Here is a 19,229-nt window from a genome sequence, read left to right as displayed (position 1 = left end):
TGGAATAGCACAACCCACCCTTAAAATACCCATCCCCACTCAACTTCCTTTTTGAGTCAGGACCCCCAATTTGAGAAACGCTGGTCTCACCATAAAATCTGTATAGTATAGGGTAAAAGCACACAAGACCAGATTGCACTGGGGAGACCAGATTTCAGAGTTCATGATGCATTTTTCATGGCCATGAATTTGGTAGGGCCCTACTTATAATAGGAAATAAGACTAATAGCTCCTTCGTGTCCTAACTAAACACTCCCTCTGGGGATAAGAGAAAATCAAAGATTCTGATTAGAGCTTCTGTTGGTAGCACTTCTGCCTTGATCTGTGAAGATGCAGGTTAGCAATTTGCCCCTCTCTGGCCTAACTATGGCCCATGGGCCACATCCGGCCCGCAGGACCCCTCCCTCTGGACCCCGAGCTCCTGTCAGAGTGGGGTCAGGACAGGCTTGCGGAGGAGCCAGCCCAACTCCCTGGCAGCGGGGTGGAGGCTAGCCCCTGACCCCTCCCTGCTCCATCACAGTCACAGTTCCCCCAGCACCTGGGCAGTGTGGCTGCAGCTCCTGCCAGGTGGCACAGCTATAGCGCCTCCGGACCTGGTGCTCTAGGGTGGCATGGTCAGGGGACGGGGGGAAGGGAGGGTTGGAGGGGGACAGTTAAGGGGCCTGGGCCCTGCTGCCAGGGAGAGGGGCAGAGCAAGCCGAGGCCCCCTCTCCACTCCCAGCATGCTTCGCCCCTGTCCCCAACAGCCAAGCCCAGACAGGGAGCGAGCCCTACCCGACTGCCAGGGAGAGCAGCCAAACGAGCAGGGCACATGCACAGGGAAAGAACTGAGCCTCCCATTTCCCCCCACTTCACAAGTAACATGGGGCAGGGAGGGTTGGATACGGGGCGGGGGCCCCCAGAGGGACAGTCAAGGGGTAGAGAGCAGGGGTGTCTGGATAGCATGTGGGAGTCCCAGGGGCAGTCAGGGTGGGGAGCAGGGGGGTGTTGGGTGGAGGTTCTGGGGGGCTGGATAGGGGGCAGGGGCTAGGCCATGCCTCGCTGTTTGAGGAGGCATAACCTTCCCCAGCCTTCCCTACCTGGCCCTCCATACAGTTTCTATACCTGATGTGGCCCTAGGGCCAAAAAGTTGGCCCATCCTTGAATTAGGCTGTGCTAATGTTCAGGATGGACACCCAGCAAATTGGTTGGGGCTGAGCTAATTAGTTGTGTGGTTTAATGACTCTCTATCAGCTGCTAGGCAACACTAACTTCTTGCAGAATTGGATTTTAAAAAACGACATGGCATTCTAGAACACTCAGACTCCATGTGAACAGACTTCATACAAATTTAGTTTGAGGTGGGGGAATAAGAATTTTCCTGTGTTTGGGTCTTGTGAATATGTTGTTCCAAGGTGAAATTTAGCATACATCTCTGTTGTAAAACCAGTATAACAGAATGGTGGTTACAGGCTCAGTGCTAGAAGTGTTGTAACTAAGTCTCATAGGACACATGAGTGGAGAGCCACTAATGTAGAATATATTGGCTGGCATGAAAACAAATGATTGTCCTGTTGATTATAATGCCCAATGCTTGAGGCTCAGTAAATTAGGGAGGTTGCTTTTTCAGCCTGAAAGGCAATAGTTTTCACTAAGCAATTTTGTTTGTTAATGCAATCATTCACAAATCAGAAAACAATTTTATTGCTTGCTCCCTGCCTGCCCAACTCCTTCCCTTATGCTTCCCTTTTTTTTAAAATTTTCTTAATACTGCCAATTTCTCCACTTTCTCCTGCCTACTGCCTATAAACAGAAGCAGGATTGTGGGTACTGGGTGCTTATATGTATATAATTGCTCAGGTAACTGCAACCGCTACTCTGAGGCAAAACAAGAACCTAAGCAAGTCTGTTATGGTGAAGCCCTCCTGCTTCCAGGAAGTGGCAGGCAGGGAAATATGTGGGAGTTAGTTGACAGCATAATCATATATAAAATATATATTTTAAGATCTTAACTTGAGGTAGTCAGGAAAATACACAGATTTATTTGTCTAGTCAAGTAGCCAACTGGATTGCATGCTGGCCATTCAGGGGTGTAAAATATTGTACATGAATAAGTTGAGTGGATGGCCTACTTTACTCCTGACTTTGTCTTTTTTTTATTATTAGCGTTATAGATCTGGTGCAATACTGTATCTATAATTACACTAAAATCTTCTTTTCTGTAAAGAGATGCAATTCTTATTTTATAAATCAAAGCCAGGGAATACTTCCTCTCCCTGCCCTCCAAATATCTGAGCTGCTTTTTCTCTTGCATCTTATTTTGTTTTTTAAACTTCAACCCACAAAATTGTACAATAAGCTGCTTTTGCCAATTCTGAATTTTAAAAAAATATTTCAAATGTAAAATATAACCATATAAAACAGTGGTTCTCAAACTTGTGACCCCTTCCACATAGCAAGTCTTTGAATGCAACCCCCCCACCCCTTATAAATTAAAAACGCTTTTTTATATATTTAGCACCATTATAAATGCTAGATGCAAAGTGGGGTTTGAGGTGGAGGCTCACTGCTCATGACCCCCCCCATATAATAACCTCATGACCCCCTGAGGGGGCCTAACCCCCAGTTTGAGAATCCCTGATATAAAGCATACTGTACTTGTATCTGTTGTACGACTGGCAATTCAGACTTCAATTCTCAAGGAAAAACTTGACAGGCCAGTAGTCAAATATAGTTAAGAAGATAAGGATTTTAATCCTTAATCATCTCCTTCCTCAAGGAATAAAAAAGATTTCAGAATAAAACATTGCAGAAAATTACCTAAGAAATAGGTTCTGGCTCTTTTTGCTTGTGTATTATTGTAGCTAAACTAAATTTAAGATGACCAGCTGACCCTCTTAACCACCCATTGCTGCTACCATTTTTATGCTCTGGTTCATGTCAAGAAAGAATTTTATTTTAAAATACATCACCTGATCAGGTCCCCATTTAAAATGCTCATAATTGCATCCTAAGTGTTGAATAGATGTCTCAGGTTATTATTGGGGGGATAAGAAACTCTTCATTTATGTCTCTGGCTCAACTCTGGTCAAGGACTAGGGTGGATAAAAATCATTTAAAAATTGAATTAAAAAATTAAATTTCAAATTGACAAATTAGGGTCTAATTTATTAGCTCTTAATCAATTTAAATATAAAAATTATTAAGCAGTATGTTTTCTGCCAAGCTTTAAAATAACCCAAACCACAGAACTTTAGAAGTCACTGGCTAAGCATCTGGAACCAGAGTTTGCTGAAATGCTAACCTGGCTTTTGACAGCAGTAGCCTCTTCTGCAAAAGAGTATATTTTCTTCTTTTCAGTTTATTCACCTAGTTCAGTTCAGTGACTAATTCACTGTAAGATAAGAAACCAGTTGGACATCGGACAAGCAGGGAAAACTTTTTTTTCTTTTGCAATTTATAATAAAACTAGGGGGAGGAGAGGATCTACCTGAATCAATACAATTCACTAACTACAGATACTTCCTTTTGTTTAATGAATGTTTGTTTTTTAAACGCAAAATGTTCTGTTAAAACTTTTGCTAAGAAAATATATTTATGTATCTGGTTGTTTTATAAAATTTACATGTATTTTTTTAATTTGAATTTGAATTTCCATCCAAATAGACTTGGCACATATCACAAGTAAAAATAAATGCAACATTCACAATTTTCTAAATAACATCTATACATTTATTCAGATACTGAATTTTAATTGAGCTATATAAAAGTTTAAATATATAGATACGATAGTTTGGGGCTACTTTTTGCTTAATGTAAAAGCTGCATTTAGTTGCAAATCAATATGTTTTAATAATTACCAACCAATACGAATAAACTTTCCTTAGAAAAATAGCTAAATGCAAAACATAATTGAAATCAAATCAATTATTTAAATCCAGGTTTTCTACTTGCTGGTTTAAATCATGATTAAAATTGGTGATTTTAAACAGCTGTGATTTAAATCAGTCTACTTTGTCAAGGTTCATAGTAACTAAAAGTCTTCACCAATGGTGTGCTGCCAAGAAATTAACAGGGAACTTTTGTGTACTTTACCTATTGACAGTGAATTCTGGACTGGGAAAGACCACACTGCCTCCTCTGTCCCCTAGTGGCTGCATCCCCTACCTCCTTTGGATATGCTTATCAGAAATATCCTTATGGGCTAGGAGTGGAATTACAGTGTACAGAGGAAAGATGGTCTTGTAATTAAAGCACTGGATGAGGTCTTAGAATATCATGGTTGAGTTTCTGGCTCTGCCATACGGACTTCCTGGGTGACTCTGAACAAGCCACTTAATTTCTTCCTCAATTCCCTATCTGTAAAATGGGGACAAGAATATTTCCTTACCTCACAGGGCTGCTATAAGATTAACTTATAGTGTTTATGAAGTGCTCAGATACTGCTGCAATCTAGGTCATAGAAGAAGGAACATGGGGAGGTATTGCTGGCTTCAGAGATCAATTAGATAGAGGAGGGGAATTCTACTGCTGGGAGGGAGGAAACTAGAGGCTTTATACTAGTATTGATGATCGGTGTAATGTGCTGTGTTAGTACAGTGAGTACTGTAGAGCAGGGGTTCTCGATCTTTTTCTTTCTGAGGCCTCCAACTCCCCCCCCCCCCCCCCCCGCGACATGCTGTTAGAAATTCCGTGGCACAGCTGTGCCACAACGGGCTTTCTGCGTATAAAATCCAGCGTTGAGGGGTAGCAAGCAGGGCAATTTCCCGGGGCCCCATGCCATAGGAGCACTGCAAAGCTAAGTTGCTCAGGCTTCTACTTTTAGCCCTTGGTGGTGGGGCTCTGGGCCCTGGACTTCACCCCCTTGTAGTGGGGCTTTGGACTTCTTTGCTGGGCCCCAGCTAGTTTAACGCTGGTCCTGTTTGGCGGCCCTGCCAGGGGCCCTGGACCTCTGGTTGAGAACCACTGCTGTAGAGAGTTTTAAAAGAAGTAGTGAAAGAGGTTGCTTCTGCATGTGTGAGAATGCAGAACAAGGAAAAGAAGCTTTCAAAGTGACCTGCTGCTTTTTTGTCCACTTGGCATGAGATCAGCTAAGGAGGGGGTAGTTCTGGGAAAGCAGGTTGGGAACTTTTTCTAACCTCCAGTGCACAGTTCTGCATGTAGCTTGACCTGAATGTGGAACAGCAAGAACAAAACAAAGGGCATTTAAAATGAAGGGTTTCAAATGTTTACTCTACTTTCTTTACTGGTATTTACATATCAAGGCTATTGGTCTATTTGTAAAGAGTTAGTGATTTCAGCAACAGTTTCTGAATCCATCAATACTAATTATAGCCCTGTTCATTGTTTCTCAAAGGCTGATGCATGTTGGCTAAGTAGCCTAGGGAAGCTTGCCCTGATGTTTTACATGTACAGATAAATAAGGTTCTGGCTTGCAAGTCCTTTTCATCTAAACTCACTTCACATGTGGGAGGGAAAAACAAGTATCTCAAAATTACAAATTCATTCAAAATCAGAACAAGCAAAGTAATGATAGCTGAAACCAAAGAATTAGAGATCGGTGTGGGTCGTGCACTAATTCCCTAAGAAAACCCCCATGTCGTAAGATACTGTTGTCACCGGCCTAAATTTAATTTTCATTGGGTTTTGAGGTTCTGCTTTCTGAAAATCAAGCCCTTCTAGGGTTTGGGAAGTTGGACATCCATAAATTGATCCATAATCACTTGTCACTTAAGATTTAATCCAGTGGTATATATCTTTCCTCCTAAGGACTATATATTTTTCTCACTCATCTATTTTCTCCTGTGGAAGGCATGTCCCCAAACTTTCAGATCATAATAACTATGCCCCTTTTAATTGCTTTTCAAGACTAAGCCCTCATTACAGCTACAGAATTGACGCAATGTTTACTAGCTACACTTACACCCACATGTTCACCCCCTCACACAGGGTTCCTCTGCATGCTTCAGCTACAACAGTAGCAGTATTTGGGGCAACTTTGCTTCCTTGCCCATCTGAGGAAAGAACAGCTTATCTGCTCTACTCCCATTTTGAGAAAGCAGCAGCATCACTTGGGCCAATTCGCTGTCAAATTCTCCTTTTTAAAAAAACAGGAGTACAACTTTTGTTCATTTTCTGAGTTTGCTGCCCTCCTTCAGTGGAAGTAGCCAGCAGTTCTAATTGCTTTGCCCCTTGGCCGCTGCAAATTCCTACTCATTGTGGACTAGTGAGTGTCTGCAAGCAACATCCATAAAAACTGACTGAAAACAGCTCTGTTAAAAGGCTAACTGAAAGCAGACTTGCACAGTGCTGGTCAAATGTCAATGATTTAACTATTAAAAAGGGAGGGAGGGAAATAAAAACTAAAAAGGCTTAGTTCTAGAATCCTGATTGCTCCTGGATTCCCAGGAGCAGTTGCCCAACGGGGTGGATGTGTGTGTTCATGGAACAATGATTGTGACAATTTCTTCTGGATGTAGACCTTGATACAGTCATTCAGGCCTTTGTCACCTCCCACTTCCGTGTTTGTCTACATGGGATTACTCCTGAAGACCTCAGAAACTGCAGTTGGCATAGACTATGGTGGCCAATTTATATAGTGGGATTGGTTGAAAAGAGCATAGTGCCTCACTGCTGCAGAGTTTGTACCTACCTATCTTCTTCTGGGTGCAAGTCAAGGTGTTAATATTGTTCTATGATACTCTGTGGCTTGGGCTGTAGCCATCCAGGAGCATGCCTCTCTCCCTGTGTCCTATCATGATACTTGAGCTCAGATGAAATATTCAAGCTAACAGTAGCAGGAAAATAGGAATTGCCATACCAGATCAAACCAGTGCCCAAGTCCTAATATCCTTCCTCCTGATTATCAGCGCCTTTTGTGAAATCCTCAAATTATGGAATAACTTCTACTTTGGGAAAGTTTCTTCCCAACCATAGGCAATCAGTAGCTGGTTTACACTCTGAAACATGAGGGCTTATCCCCCTTGCAAAAATTTATTTTACTGTATAGAACTGTGGATGATATCTTAATCCTTATAAAAGTCTGGTACTGTTTTTGTGTTCAGCTGGCTGCTTTGCTTCAATGATATATTGTGGCAATGAGTTCCAAAAGCTAACTGTGGGTTTTTAAACATAAAAATACTTCCTTTAATAAAATTTAAATTTAGTATCTTTCAATTGGATTTTAATGCCTTTTTTTGGGGGGGGGGGGACTAGAATTTCCTGATTTACCTTATCTATATTGTGCAGTAGTATTCATCTGTATCATGTCTCCTTTTATTAATCAGAGCTCTAAACAATTATTTCAGCATCTACTTGCACAGAAGTTTTCCATGAATTTTTAATCACTTTTGTTGCCTGTCTTTTGGACCTTTTTCTGCCATGTCTTTTATTAGATGGGGTGACCAGTACTTGATTGACTTATCCATGGGCTGTTGGGCAATTTTTAGTGAAGGGATCTTAGCTGTGGAATTAAATTTCTCTTGTTGGTCTGAAAGTCCTTTTTTATTTTTTTTTTTCACCCTTTAGGGCAGGGCTCATCTGTTCACAGAGGCTCTTCTGTGATTGTGTGTTCTTATTTACCTACTGGACTAGTCTTTTTGTGTGTGTGGTTTTTTTTGTGAATTTGATTTAAACTTTCTTATGTGTAATTGATCTGAAACACTGTAGATGGAATCATTTGATAGGATGGAAAAATAGAGTTCAGTTATTTTGTAGGCTTTTAGTTGACAATGTGAAGCCCCAAGACAGCTAAAATACAAATGCTTAACTTTGACTGAATTTGACTTCAGTGGGACTACCCTTGCTAAAAGTTAAGCACATGCATAAGTCTTTTCAGGAGCTGGCCCTTTGAAAGAAAAATTATTTGAAAACAGCATGTCATACTGGTAAACTCCTTGTACTTCATCTTAAATAAAAAGGGTAAAACTACTTGATACGCACCTTGACCCTGATTGTTACAATTCAGATCATGTCAAATATTTACAACACAATAATAAACCTTAGAAAAATATGGTCTGTGATGGAAATGCTGACAGACTTTGACTACATCAGCAGAAACTAGCACTATTATCATGCCCTTTCTTTTTTGTTTTTGCTTTGTGGTTTTTATCTTGGTTTTCCCCCCTATTTACTGTAACCATCATACCCGCGTTTAAACAGTGTATTCATCAATTGTACCTCTCTTACAGAAAAGAGAGTTTGATGTGGATAATCTGAGCAAGCAAGAACTGCGGATGCTCCTTAGTGTAATGGAAGGGGAACTGGAAGCACGGGATCTTGTAATTGAAGCCTTGAGGGTAAGTTACTGTTTCTTAGATATCCTCCCTCCCACCCCTGTTTTAAGCATGGTTTGTAACACTTTCTTAGTGTTCAAAAAAAAGAGAGAGTATAAATTGTGATGTGTAGCGCTCTTCGGCTGTTCAGACCCTACCACTCATAAAGTGCTTTCTTGGCTAAGAGGTACAGTCAATCCTTGTTCCCAAACCATCATAACAAAATATACAGTAAATGAATTTGGAATTTGAAAGGGTAGAGCATGGGGTAAATAGTAAAATAACAGAATGTTACGTTGCATCATACTCCATTTGCAATAGGTGGGAATAACTTTAAAGAAGGGCTGTCTATCACAGTTAACTCAAGTGATTAACTCAATTAAAAATTGAATCGCAGCTTTTATTGAACTGTTAAGCAATAATACCAATTTAAATAAATATTTTTGGGTGGATTTCTGCATTTTCAAATATTTATTTCAATTACAACACAGAATACAAAGTTTACAGTGCTCACTTTATTATTTTGATTATAAATATTTGCACAGTGTAAAAGCAAAATAGTATGAGATGAATTAAAAATACTTTTTTACAGTGCAAATATTTATAATCAAAATAATAAAGTGAGCACTGTAAACTTTGTATTCTGTGTTCTGCATTTTCAAATATATTGATTTCAATTACAAAACAGCCACAACTATTTAAATTAATGGTATTCTGTTTTTGTGTAACAGTGCAATTAAAACTGTGGTTAATCATTTATTTTAATCTCATAACTAATCGCAAATTTAAAAAAAATATTAAATTGAATCAAGTCTTCATTTATTTCAGCAGTCTTGATGCTTGGATTTAATAAATGTTTAGTGGGCATTGCCAGACTTCTGAAGTGGAGATGAAAGGGAAGGTCATGTAGATGTAGAAAAGCGTGATTTTATTTATTTTAAACCCTGGGACCCAGTTTTGATTAGGGCCTCATTCTGCAAGGTGCTCTGCAAACACACATTGGTGTGTGTTTCTTACCCCTGTCTAAAGACAAGTGACATACAAAGCTGCCTGGAAACTTTGTAGACATAACTTTGATCCTCATCTGATGGAAAATATAACTTTAAAAATATTCATTAATGCAAGAAAATATAATGCAGAGTATCCAAATAAGCCTTTAGTAACAAAATAAAGATCCTTCTAAATTGCTTCAATTTATAGCAAAATTAAAGTTATAGTTGGATATCAATAAATGTACATCTTTTAAGGTCTTCTAAAGAGAAAACCCAATGTAGTGGAGTATGCTTCATACTAGATGTTAGTAGTGTGTAATATATTATGGTTATCAGGTACTGCATTAACACTTTCAACTGTAATGTCACAATAAGAGATACCTGTCTTAATTTTTTAAGAATTGCTTTTGGCTTTAGACCACTTGATACAAATGGAGCTGTCTAAATAGCTGTCACTAATATACCTATATTAATAATCAAGGGCCTGGATAGGACCTTCTTTTATGAAATAGTTTTAATTTTTAATGGAAATAAAACACTAGAGACAATAGGTTTCTAGAGGATTACTGCACTGTGAAATAATTTAGTCTGGGGTTTTCAGGTGCATGCACTCCCAGAATTGCACTCCTATAATTTCAGATCTTGTGCCCTGACTGCCAGGTTAAACTAAACTAAAAATAAAAGAGGAGTGCAAATAGGATATTTGAGCACTTTCTCTTTTCTCATATGCATTTATGGGCAGTTGACTCTACTGCTCAGAGTACAATAATGGTACACGTGCCAAAAGCACACATTGGCTATATTACGCTAGTGTACAATGTAGAATCATAGAAACATAAGGCTAGATGGGACCTCGAGAGGTTGTCCAGTCCAACTCCCTGTGCTGAGGGAGGATCAAGTAAACCTAGATCATCTCTGACAGGTGTGTGGTGTTTGTGTATATTTTTTTTTAAATCTTATTCTTAAAAATCTCCAACAATGGGGATTCCACAACCTCCCTTCAAAATATACTTCAGTGCTTAACTATCCTTATAATGTGTTTCATAATATCTAACCCATAATATCTCCTTTGCTGCAGATTAAGCCAATTATTTCTTGTCCCACCTTCAGTGGACATAAAGAACAGTTGATCAACATCCTTTTTGTAACAGCCCTTAACATATTTAAAGACTATCAGCTCTCCCCACTCCCTGCTCCCCACCAGTCTTTTCTCAAGACTAAACATGAGAAAAGAGTGGGGAAAAAAAAAAATCGGGGCACAAGTCAGGTTTTCTAAACTGTTCATCATTTTTGTCTCCCTCCTCTGGACTCTTTCCAGTTTGTCCACATCTTTTGAAAAGTATGGTACCCAAAACTGGGCATGGTACCTCAGGTGAGGCCTCCCCAGTGTCAAGCAGAGTGGGACAGTTGCCCCCCCTGTGTCTAACATATGACACTCCTGCTAACACAGCCCAGAATAAAATTTAGTCTTTTGCAAGTGCATCACATTTTTGACTCATTCAGTATGTGATACAGTATAACCCCCAGATCCTTTTCAGCGGTACTACTGTCTAGCCAGTTATTCCCCATTTTGGGTGTGCATTTGATTTTTTTTTTTTTTCCCCCCTCCCTAAGTGTGATGCTTGTCTTTAATCTACAATTCATCAAAGTCACGGTGAATACTAATCTTATTCTCCAAAGTGATAGAAACCTTATCAGGTTGGTGTAATTTCAAATTTTATAAGCTTTCTCTCCACTCCATTATCTAAGTCATTAATGAAAATATCAAATAGTACCAGACCTAGGACAGACCCTATGGGACCCCACTAGATATGTCCTCCAGTGTAACTGCAAACCATTGATAATTACTCTGAGTACCGTGTCTCAACCAGTTTTGCACCCACCTCATAGGAGTTTTCTCTAGACCACATTTCTCTAGTTTGCTTATGAGAAGGTCATGTGGGACTATGTCAAAAGCCTTATTAAAATCTAGATATATCTCATCCACAGCTTTCCCCTCTCCAGCCCCCCCACATCCTCTAGGCCAGTAACCCTGTCAAAGGAGGAAATAGGTTGGTTTGTCATTATTTGTTCTTGACAAATACATGATGGCTATTTTTTTATAACCCTATTATGCTCTAGGTGCTTTCAAATTGATTGTTAATTTTGTGCCAGTATCTGTTCACGTATTGAAGTTAGGCTGACTGCTTTATGATTCCCCAGGTCCTCTCTGTTCCCCTTTGAAAATATAGGTATTATGTTTTGAGACTTCACCCGTCCTCCATAAGTTTTCAAAGATCGCTAACGTTTCCAAGATCAGCTAGTTACCATTCACCATAGGGTGTATGTTTTTTATCAGGCCTTGCTGACTTGAATACGTTTAACTTATCTAAATACTCTAACCCATTCTTTCCCTATTTTGGCTTGCATTCTTTCGCCTTGTTGATGATGATGATTGTGCTGAGTATCTGGTTACCATAAATTTTTTCAGTGAAGACTGAAGCAAAATAGGCATTAAACACCTCAGCCTTCTTGATGCCATTAACTCTTTCCTCCCTAAGTAGAGGACCTACAACTTGCTTTGTTTTCTCTAATATATTTAAAGAACCTATTCTTATTGCCTCTTATGTCTCTTGCTAGGTGTAACTCATTTTGTCTCTTAGCGTTTTTGATTTTGTCCCTACATACTTGTACTATTCTTTTGTACTCATCCTTGGCAATTTGTCTGCTTCCATTGTTTGTCAATTCCTTTTTGATTTTTCAGGTCATTATAGAGTTAGTGATGGCACCATATTGGGTTCTTCCGGTCTATCTTTTGCATTGGGATAGTTTGTTCTTTTGCCTTTAATATTGTCTCTTGGAGTTCAGGTGAGCTGGCAGTTTCACAATCACCCTTTCATTTTCTTCTCATGGGACCTTATGTACCAGTTCTGTTTTTGTGTAAGGACAATTGACTTCAAAAAAAGACTTTTTCTGCTGCTTCTACTCCTTCCTTTCCTTAGAATCATAAAATTTAGCAGTTCATGATCACTTTCACCAAAACTGTTTTCAACCTTCAGAATCCCAACCAGTGCCTCCTTGTTAGTCAGATTTAGGCTTAAAATGGTTTCCCTCAATTACTTTCTCCACTTTCTGTAACAAAAGGTTGTCTCCACTGCATTCCAAGAACTTATAGGATGTTTTGTGTCTTGCTATTTTACTTTTCCAACAGATGTCTGGGTAGTTAAAATTCCCCATTACTACCAGGTCTTGTGTGTTGGATACTTCTGCAGTTGGCTCTAGAAATGCATTCTCCACCACCTTGTCCTGATTTGGTGTCTATAATAGACCCCTGCCATGATATCACCCCTGTTTTTCTGCTGCCCCCCCATTTATATTCATCCTCTGACTCTCTTGCCCACTTCTAGACCTCAAAACAAGTGTATACATTCTTCACTCCCCCCTGCAATCTCCTGAACAAGCTGTACTCCTTTATACCAATATCCCAGCACATTTCTCCCACTGATACCTCTCTAGTTGCTCCTTTGGCCCTATTTTCCATTTAGACATCTGTTAAGGTCACATTACTTCATACTTGCCTGTGGGCTTTTGACATCTGCCCCTTTTGAATCTAGTTTAAAGACCTCCTCACTATGTTGGCAAATTGGTGTCCCAAGATGCTCTTCCTCTTATTGGTCAGATGGACCCTCTCTCTCCCCAGCAGTCCTTCCTAGAACAGTGTCCAATGTTCAAGCAAGTCAGAGCCCTCCTGTCGACACCATCTACTCAATCACACATTCATCTCCAGCATGTGTGTGGATGGAGGATGGGAATATGTAAGCATATGCATTGTACACTAGGGAGTATTAAAATGGCTCAGTATAGTACAAGTCCAGGAGGGACAAAATACAAAGTGCAAGTACCCAGCCACCTGTTGAGGTTGGTAGTTTATGCATAACAGGCTGTATTAAAACTGCTTTCTGGAGAGAGAGAGAGAGAGAGAGAGAGGCTGAGAGTGGTAATTCTATTTCATGGAGGATTTCAAGACTTCAAATTTGGTTTCATTCTGATTTGAATAAAAACCAAAAGTTTAGAAATTCTGTTCCAAGCTCTACTGTAGGCTCTGGCTTTAAGGCAGTCCACCGGGCAGTTGCCTGGAAGCCCTGATGGCCTGGCCTGCTGAGGAGCTGAGAGTCAAGGCTTCCAGACTATTGACTCCATATTAGCCACTGGGTGGAGTGCTAGGAGCCAGGAGTCCTGGGCTTCCCAGCAGCCCGCCAATTGGGCTGCTGAGGAGTCAGGCAGGCAAGTTGGTAGGAAATGAGGCAAGTTTTGAAGCCTGTCTGGTAGGCAAGGTTGTATCAGAGTTTTTCCAAACTCAGCATGGTCTGCAGAATGTTTTGATTTTGACAAATTGGCAAATTGGGTCAAAACAAAAATAAGTCTCAAAATTTTCCAGACAGTTCTAGTGATCATTCTACAGCTTGCTCCGCACTGCACAGTTTCCCAAGGTCCCTGCTGGTATAGGGACCGGGGTCAGCAGTGTGGAGTACCCTGTAACTGTCTGATAAATACATTGAGCTACTCAATTCTCATGTGTCAATCTATTTTAAAATTTCTGATTAAAACTAGTTACTCATAGTATACATTATGCTAATGACATGAAAGGTCCTTAACCTACATTTGAAATGGAAATGTAATTGCTTCTAAAATGACATACCTTTTCAAAGAGACTGACTAGCTAATCTGAGTGATGCTAAACTTTTTATGTTAGTCATTACTTTTTTGTGGAACACTTTGCATAATTTGATTCAAATCTTATTTTGTATAAATTTTATATTTAGTTGTATCCATTTTGATAACTAAATGTATTTACCATAGTTAAAACATTCTCAAATATCATGCTAGTTAAATAGCTTCTTCACAGAATATCTTAATGATATTTATCACTGAAACTTTCCTTAAATACAATATTGAAAATATGAAGCTCTTTCCATTAGATTGTCTTAAATTCATGTTACTCTTAAGGTAAAATTGGTGAAATACTGAACATATTGTAAAATAGAATTTATGAAAAGGTTTTGGGTTTTTTTGTGATTGGATGGTACTTTTGATTTCAAATGGAAAGGAATAGAAGGCAGGCTTAATGTCTTGGATACTGGCTTGTTACATAAAAGTAGAAAACCAATGTCCCTTAAACAAATAACTGTCTTCTGGTAGCTTATGAAAATCAGAATTTCAGCTGTAGCATTTAGAAGGCTCTATTTGAATATGGAAAACTTTTATGAGTAGTCTGTTTTCTTTGGGAACATGAAAATTTGCTTTGTTTAATGGTATGAAAACTCTTTAATGCTAACAGTCAAGCAGGTGACCTAGTAGTGGGCAAAACAGTGGCTTTTATGTCAACATAAAAGACATTCACTTTATTAAAATCATTCTTGTAACTACCATTTTCTGCTAATTAGTACATGTTGTGCCCTTCTTCCTTCTACAGCTATAACAGGTTAATTTACTGGACCAAAAATTTCTTTAGGCTATTTAACAATATATTCATGAGCAAAACAAAGCTGTAGATGTGAGTTTTTCCAGCTGTGTATAATTCATGTCCTGCTTGTTGTTGATACTGTATAAGGCTACAGTTCTACATGATGTATCATCTTAAGAGAACTGAGTATTTTCAAATTCCTACTGTGGTAGATAGTTTTTCTTGAAACTACATTAACGCACATTGATTCCTTGCTAAACTTACTGTCCTGCATTTTGAACAAAACACAAACATGTGGGTGGGAAAAATGTTAGTTGCTCCTAAACTACTTAGTGATAAATTCACAAACTATTTCAATATTTACTTAATTTCTGCACACTGCTAATTATTTGCATGTTTTCTATAGCACGTTAACACTATGGCAAGTAGCTGCGTAATCATTTAATAGATTAATATTGATATTCAGCTTATTATATATAACAGTTTATATGTGTTGAACCTGGAAATGTCTTATGCATTTAACTGTAAGAAGCTATTATGTAAGTAGCATGATTTTGCTCAGATAAAACAAGGAAATGATTTTAATTCTAAATGACAGCAGGTGAACCAGTTAATCTTCATTTCAGATCTTAAAATATAGATATGTGCCAATATATTCATCAGAAAACATTGACACCTATCTTTTGACTCTTATAGTCTAAAATGGCATTTTATGAACAGCTAGGTTTATTTTGTGGAGCAGCCTCTCCCACTCCTTAATGCATGAAAATGACATTTAACCTACTTTCTTGTTGGCCATGTGCTATTGAAATGTCAAAATTAATGACCTGGAAGAAAACATAAAATCAGTATTGATAAAGTTTGAAGATGCCACAAAGATTGGTGGAGTGATAAATAACAATTCCCTGCTACAGCATGGGCAGAAGCAAACTGTGTTTCAATATGCCAAATGTAAGGTCATACACATCTAGGAACAAAGAGTGCAGGCCACACTTGCAGAATGGGGGAACTTGATCTTGGGAAGTGGTGACTCTGTTTATTGGGAATCATTGTGCAGAAATCAGCTGAACATGAGCTCTCAGTGTGCATGTCTATACTGTAGCATAAGCCCAGGCTCAAACTCCACCATGAGACCAACCCCTCCCTCTGTCTGTGTACAGTTCTGTCTGACTCCATACCATCACAGACTGGTCCAAGAGGATGCATTTTTGTGATGAACTTATGGTTGACGTTCTGGATAGGGCCAACAAGCAGGTGCGGTACCAAAGAGAGAAGGATTCACAAGAAGTGGAGAGGCAGACGGAAAGGCACAGACAGTCCACAGAGCTCTAGGACAGAATTACAGTACATGAGCAAATACTTGCATTGCTGTTTCTGGAACAGGAATGTCCATTGAGGGAAAAGACTGAGCCCAACAAAAGACCTGTCTGAGCAGCTGCTTTTGCTAAAGGCCTCAAGAGTTCAGGCTTCTGTTACACCCATACCATGGCCTGAGTCCCCCTCTCCGTAAGAATACTTTGGACAATTCCATGGTTGGGTAGCCTGTGCAAGTGGCTCTTAGCAGCAGCAGGGCAGGGAGAATCTACTCCTAGCACACTTCCACCTCCGTACTGACCCTCTCCCTCTCCTTTATCCAGCCTCCCCCTTGCAGTCCACCACCTTCTCGAGGCCTACACACCCGTACAGTGGCGTCAAGTGCATGCTAAATGCACAAGGAAAGGAGAACATGGCAGGGGACATGCAAAATTAGGGAATTTTATTTGCGCTCTTCAGTTTATTTATGCACTTTGTGGTGTTGGCTTATTACTGCTGTTTGGTGGTCTAATGGCAGCTGGCCTAATGGCAGCTGGCCTGTCTGGCAGTGCTTCAACATGGTGGTTTCTTTATAATTTAAAAAATTATTGCTATCACTACATCACATTTTATGTGATTGTTGAATGATAAAGATAATACAAGGTAAGGTAAATACAACATGTAGGTTGTATCCAACACTTAATAAAACTGTGTGTACATAAATCAATACTGTAAATGCAGTTTCTCCCCATTACATTAACAAACCTCTCATCCATAAAAAATGTCATAATAATGAATACCCATCTGGTCATTGTGTACAGTGACAGTATCCTTCCTCCCACTTCATTTTGTGGTGTGGTAGTACCTCCTTTATGTTTATGAATGGCTTTGCAAGTTTACAGTACTGTTCTCCCCCTTCCCTTGGCCTATGCAAGTCCATAATCTAGGAGCACAGAGCATTTCTGTTGACTTGCAGCATCCTGCTTCAGCTGTGACAGGTACACTGAGTGTACTGGTTCAGCAATCCATTACTGTCATAGGTCCATTCAGGGCAAATGGCTCATCTTTGTCTGTACAAAGATTGTGCAGAGCACAACAAGCCACAATAATGCAAACAGCATTGATGATACTGGGGTCCAGGTGGGCATCAGTGGGGTTTCAATCCGCCAAACATGCGATCAGGCAGAAAACCCAGCATCATGAACTTTTCCTGTAGAGCCCATGTTAGTGTCCATAAATCTGCTGCTGTGGTCCACAAGGGCCTGCATCATAATAAAGTAGTACTCTGTGCTTCAGGTACTTATGTGCTTCTTGAGAAGGGCAAATTGTGGGTGTAGTTTGGAAAGTCCATTCTCTCAAAGTCAGCAGTTATTTAAAGGATTTGTTTATGCTCACCCCCTTTGGGTATAATCACATGCCTGATCACATCAGACTGTACCCTGGCCACCCTTTTATCCACAGTTGACTTTCCAACACCAAACTGGTTAGCAATAGACCTGTCTGGGGTAGCAAGCTTTCAGAGAGTTATAGCAACCTGCTTCTGGACTGATATGGCCATCCTCATTTATGTCACGGTGCTGGAGATTCGAGACAAGCTGCTCACAAAGCTTCAAAAATGTAGCTCTTTTTCATGTGAAAACTCTGAACCCACTGTTGGTCATCAGAGATCCACGTGACTATAAAAAGCACTGGTCTACATAGTGTCATCAACAGCTATACTGAGAGTCCTGAGCAGCATCAGCCAGTTTGTCTTCCATGTTTGTATTGTTTAGCGTCCTCTTTCTCCTGCTCTGTTAGCTCTTTCAGATGCCTTTGGTGGGTCATAAAATGCCACCAGCATTTTACAAAAGCTCTTCCCGCTTCCTGAAACGGGAGTGAAAACCCAAGCAAGAGAAGCTCTTCAAAATGGTGACTCCTCCATGTTGCTGGCTCTGCTTGCTGGGAGTGTGCAGTTCCAAAAGTCAGCTCTTCATAATCCATTGGGAATTTGGGCTGTGACAGTTTTCTTTAATGTGCAGGGTGGACAATCAAGTTTTCCCATGCTGCACCATGAACAAAAGGCTAAGAGCGGCCACATCTCAGGAGAGCACTAGGAAGTCTGGGTTATGATTGGTTGGACTTGAGCCTGGGCCTGACACAGGGGCTCCAGCATCGACACTGCAGTACCCAGACCCAAGTGTTGATGCTCCAGCCCCAGGTTTTCAAACCCAGTGACCTGTAGATTTGAGTTCCACTAACCCCAGGCTTATGTTGCAGTGCAGATGTAGCCAATGTGATGCTATGGCTAAAACAGCTAATGAGAATCTTTGTTATATAAATGGGAATCTTGAGTAGGAGTAGGGAGATTATATTACTTCCTGTATTTGGCATTGGTGTGATCACTGCTGGAATATTGTATCCACTCTGATGTTCAGGCTTCAAGAAGGATACTGAAAAATTGGAGAGGGTTCAGAGAAGAGCCCCGAGAGTGATTAAAGGATTGGAAAATAATCGGAGCGAGAGACTCGAGGAGTTCACTCTATTTTATCATAAAGAAGGTTAAGGGGTGACTTGATTCTGTTGAGCATGCAAAGATACAAGAAGCTCCAGTGGCTGGAGGTTGAAGCTAGATGAATTCAGGATAGATATAAGGTGCAAAAATCAACAGTAAGGGTAATTAACCATTGGAACAACTTACCAAGGGTTGTGCTGGATTCTCTATCACTCTACATTTTAAAATCAAGATTGGGTGCTTTTCTAAAAGTTTTATGCTCTAGTTCAAGTGTGAATTAATTCAGGGAAGTCATGGCCTGTATTATGCAGGAGATCAGAGTAGATCACAATTATGCCTTTGGCCTTCAAAATCTATGAATACACTCAAATGATCTCTGGGCTGTTTATTACTTCAGATTCTAAAGTAATAAGAACTTTGTCCATTGTTTGGAAGTGTTTATTCAGACCATAGTTAATGTTGTGTTCAGATTTGCGTTTAAAGCAGGTTATTGATTATGATCAGAGCAATTTCCCTGAACATGAACTATGTGGTATACAGGAGACTTTTTTTCCTCTCCTTAATGCATGCATTTAAATCCAGCCTATGCAACTAAGAATTATGTGTACATGTTAAGGGGAGAATAAGGGAGGGAAGGTGGTCTTTTACTTGAGATGTGAGACTGGGAGACAGGACAACTGAGTTCTGTTACTGGCATCACCAATAACTATATGCTTGTCTAAATGATTTACTCCACACTAAAAGTGCCCATTCTAACA

General features: G+C 39.9%; 1 protein-coding gene across 1 annotated transcript in view; it reads left to right on the top strand.

Annotated features, from left to right (window-relative positions):
- Positions 1–19,229, top strand: part of CTTNBP2 (cortactin binding protein 2) — a 187,581-nt gene that overhangs the window by 9,605 nt on the left and 158,747 nt on the right. The window contains 1 exon segment of the mRNA XM_084617298.1: positions 8,169–8,276. Coding sequence (XP_084473424.1) covers positions 8,169–8,276 — 108 coding nt within the window.

The sequence above is a fragment of the Lepidochelys olivacea genome (assembly GCF_965140295.1).
Source record: "Lepidochelys olivacea isolate rLepOli2 genome assembly, chromosome: 1".
NCBI classification, from domain to species: Eukaryota; Metazoa; Chordata; order Testudines; family Cheloniidae; genus Lepidochelys; species Lepidochelys olivacea.
Note: the sequence above shows the minus strand (reverse complement) of the source record. Positions and strands in the feature narration are given on the sequence as shown.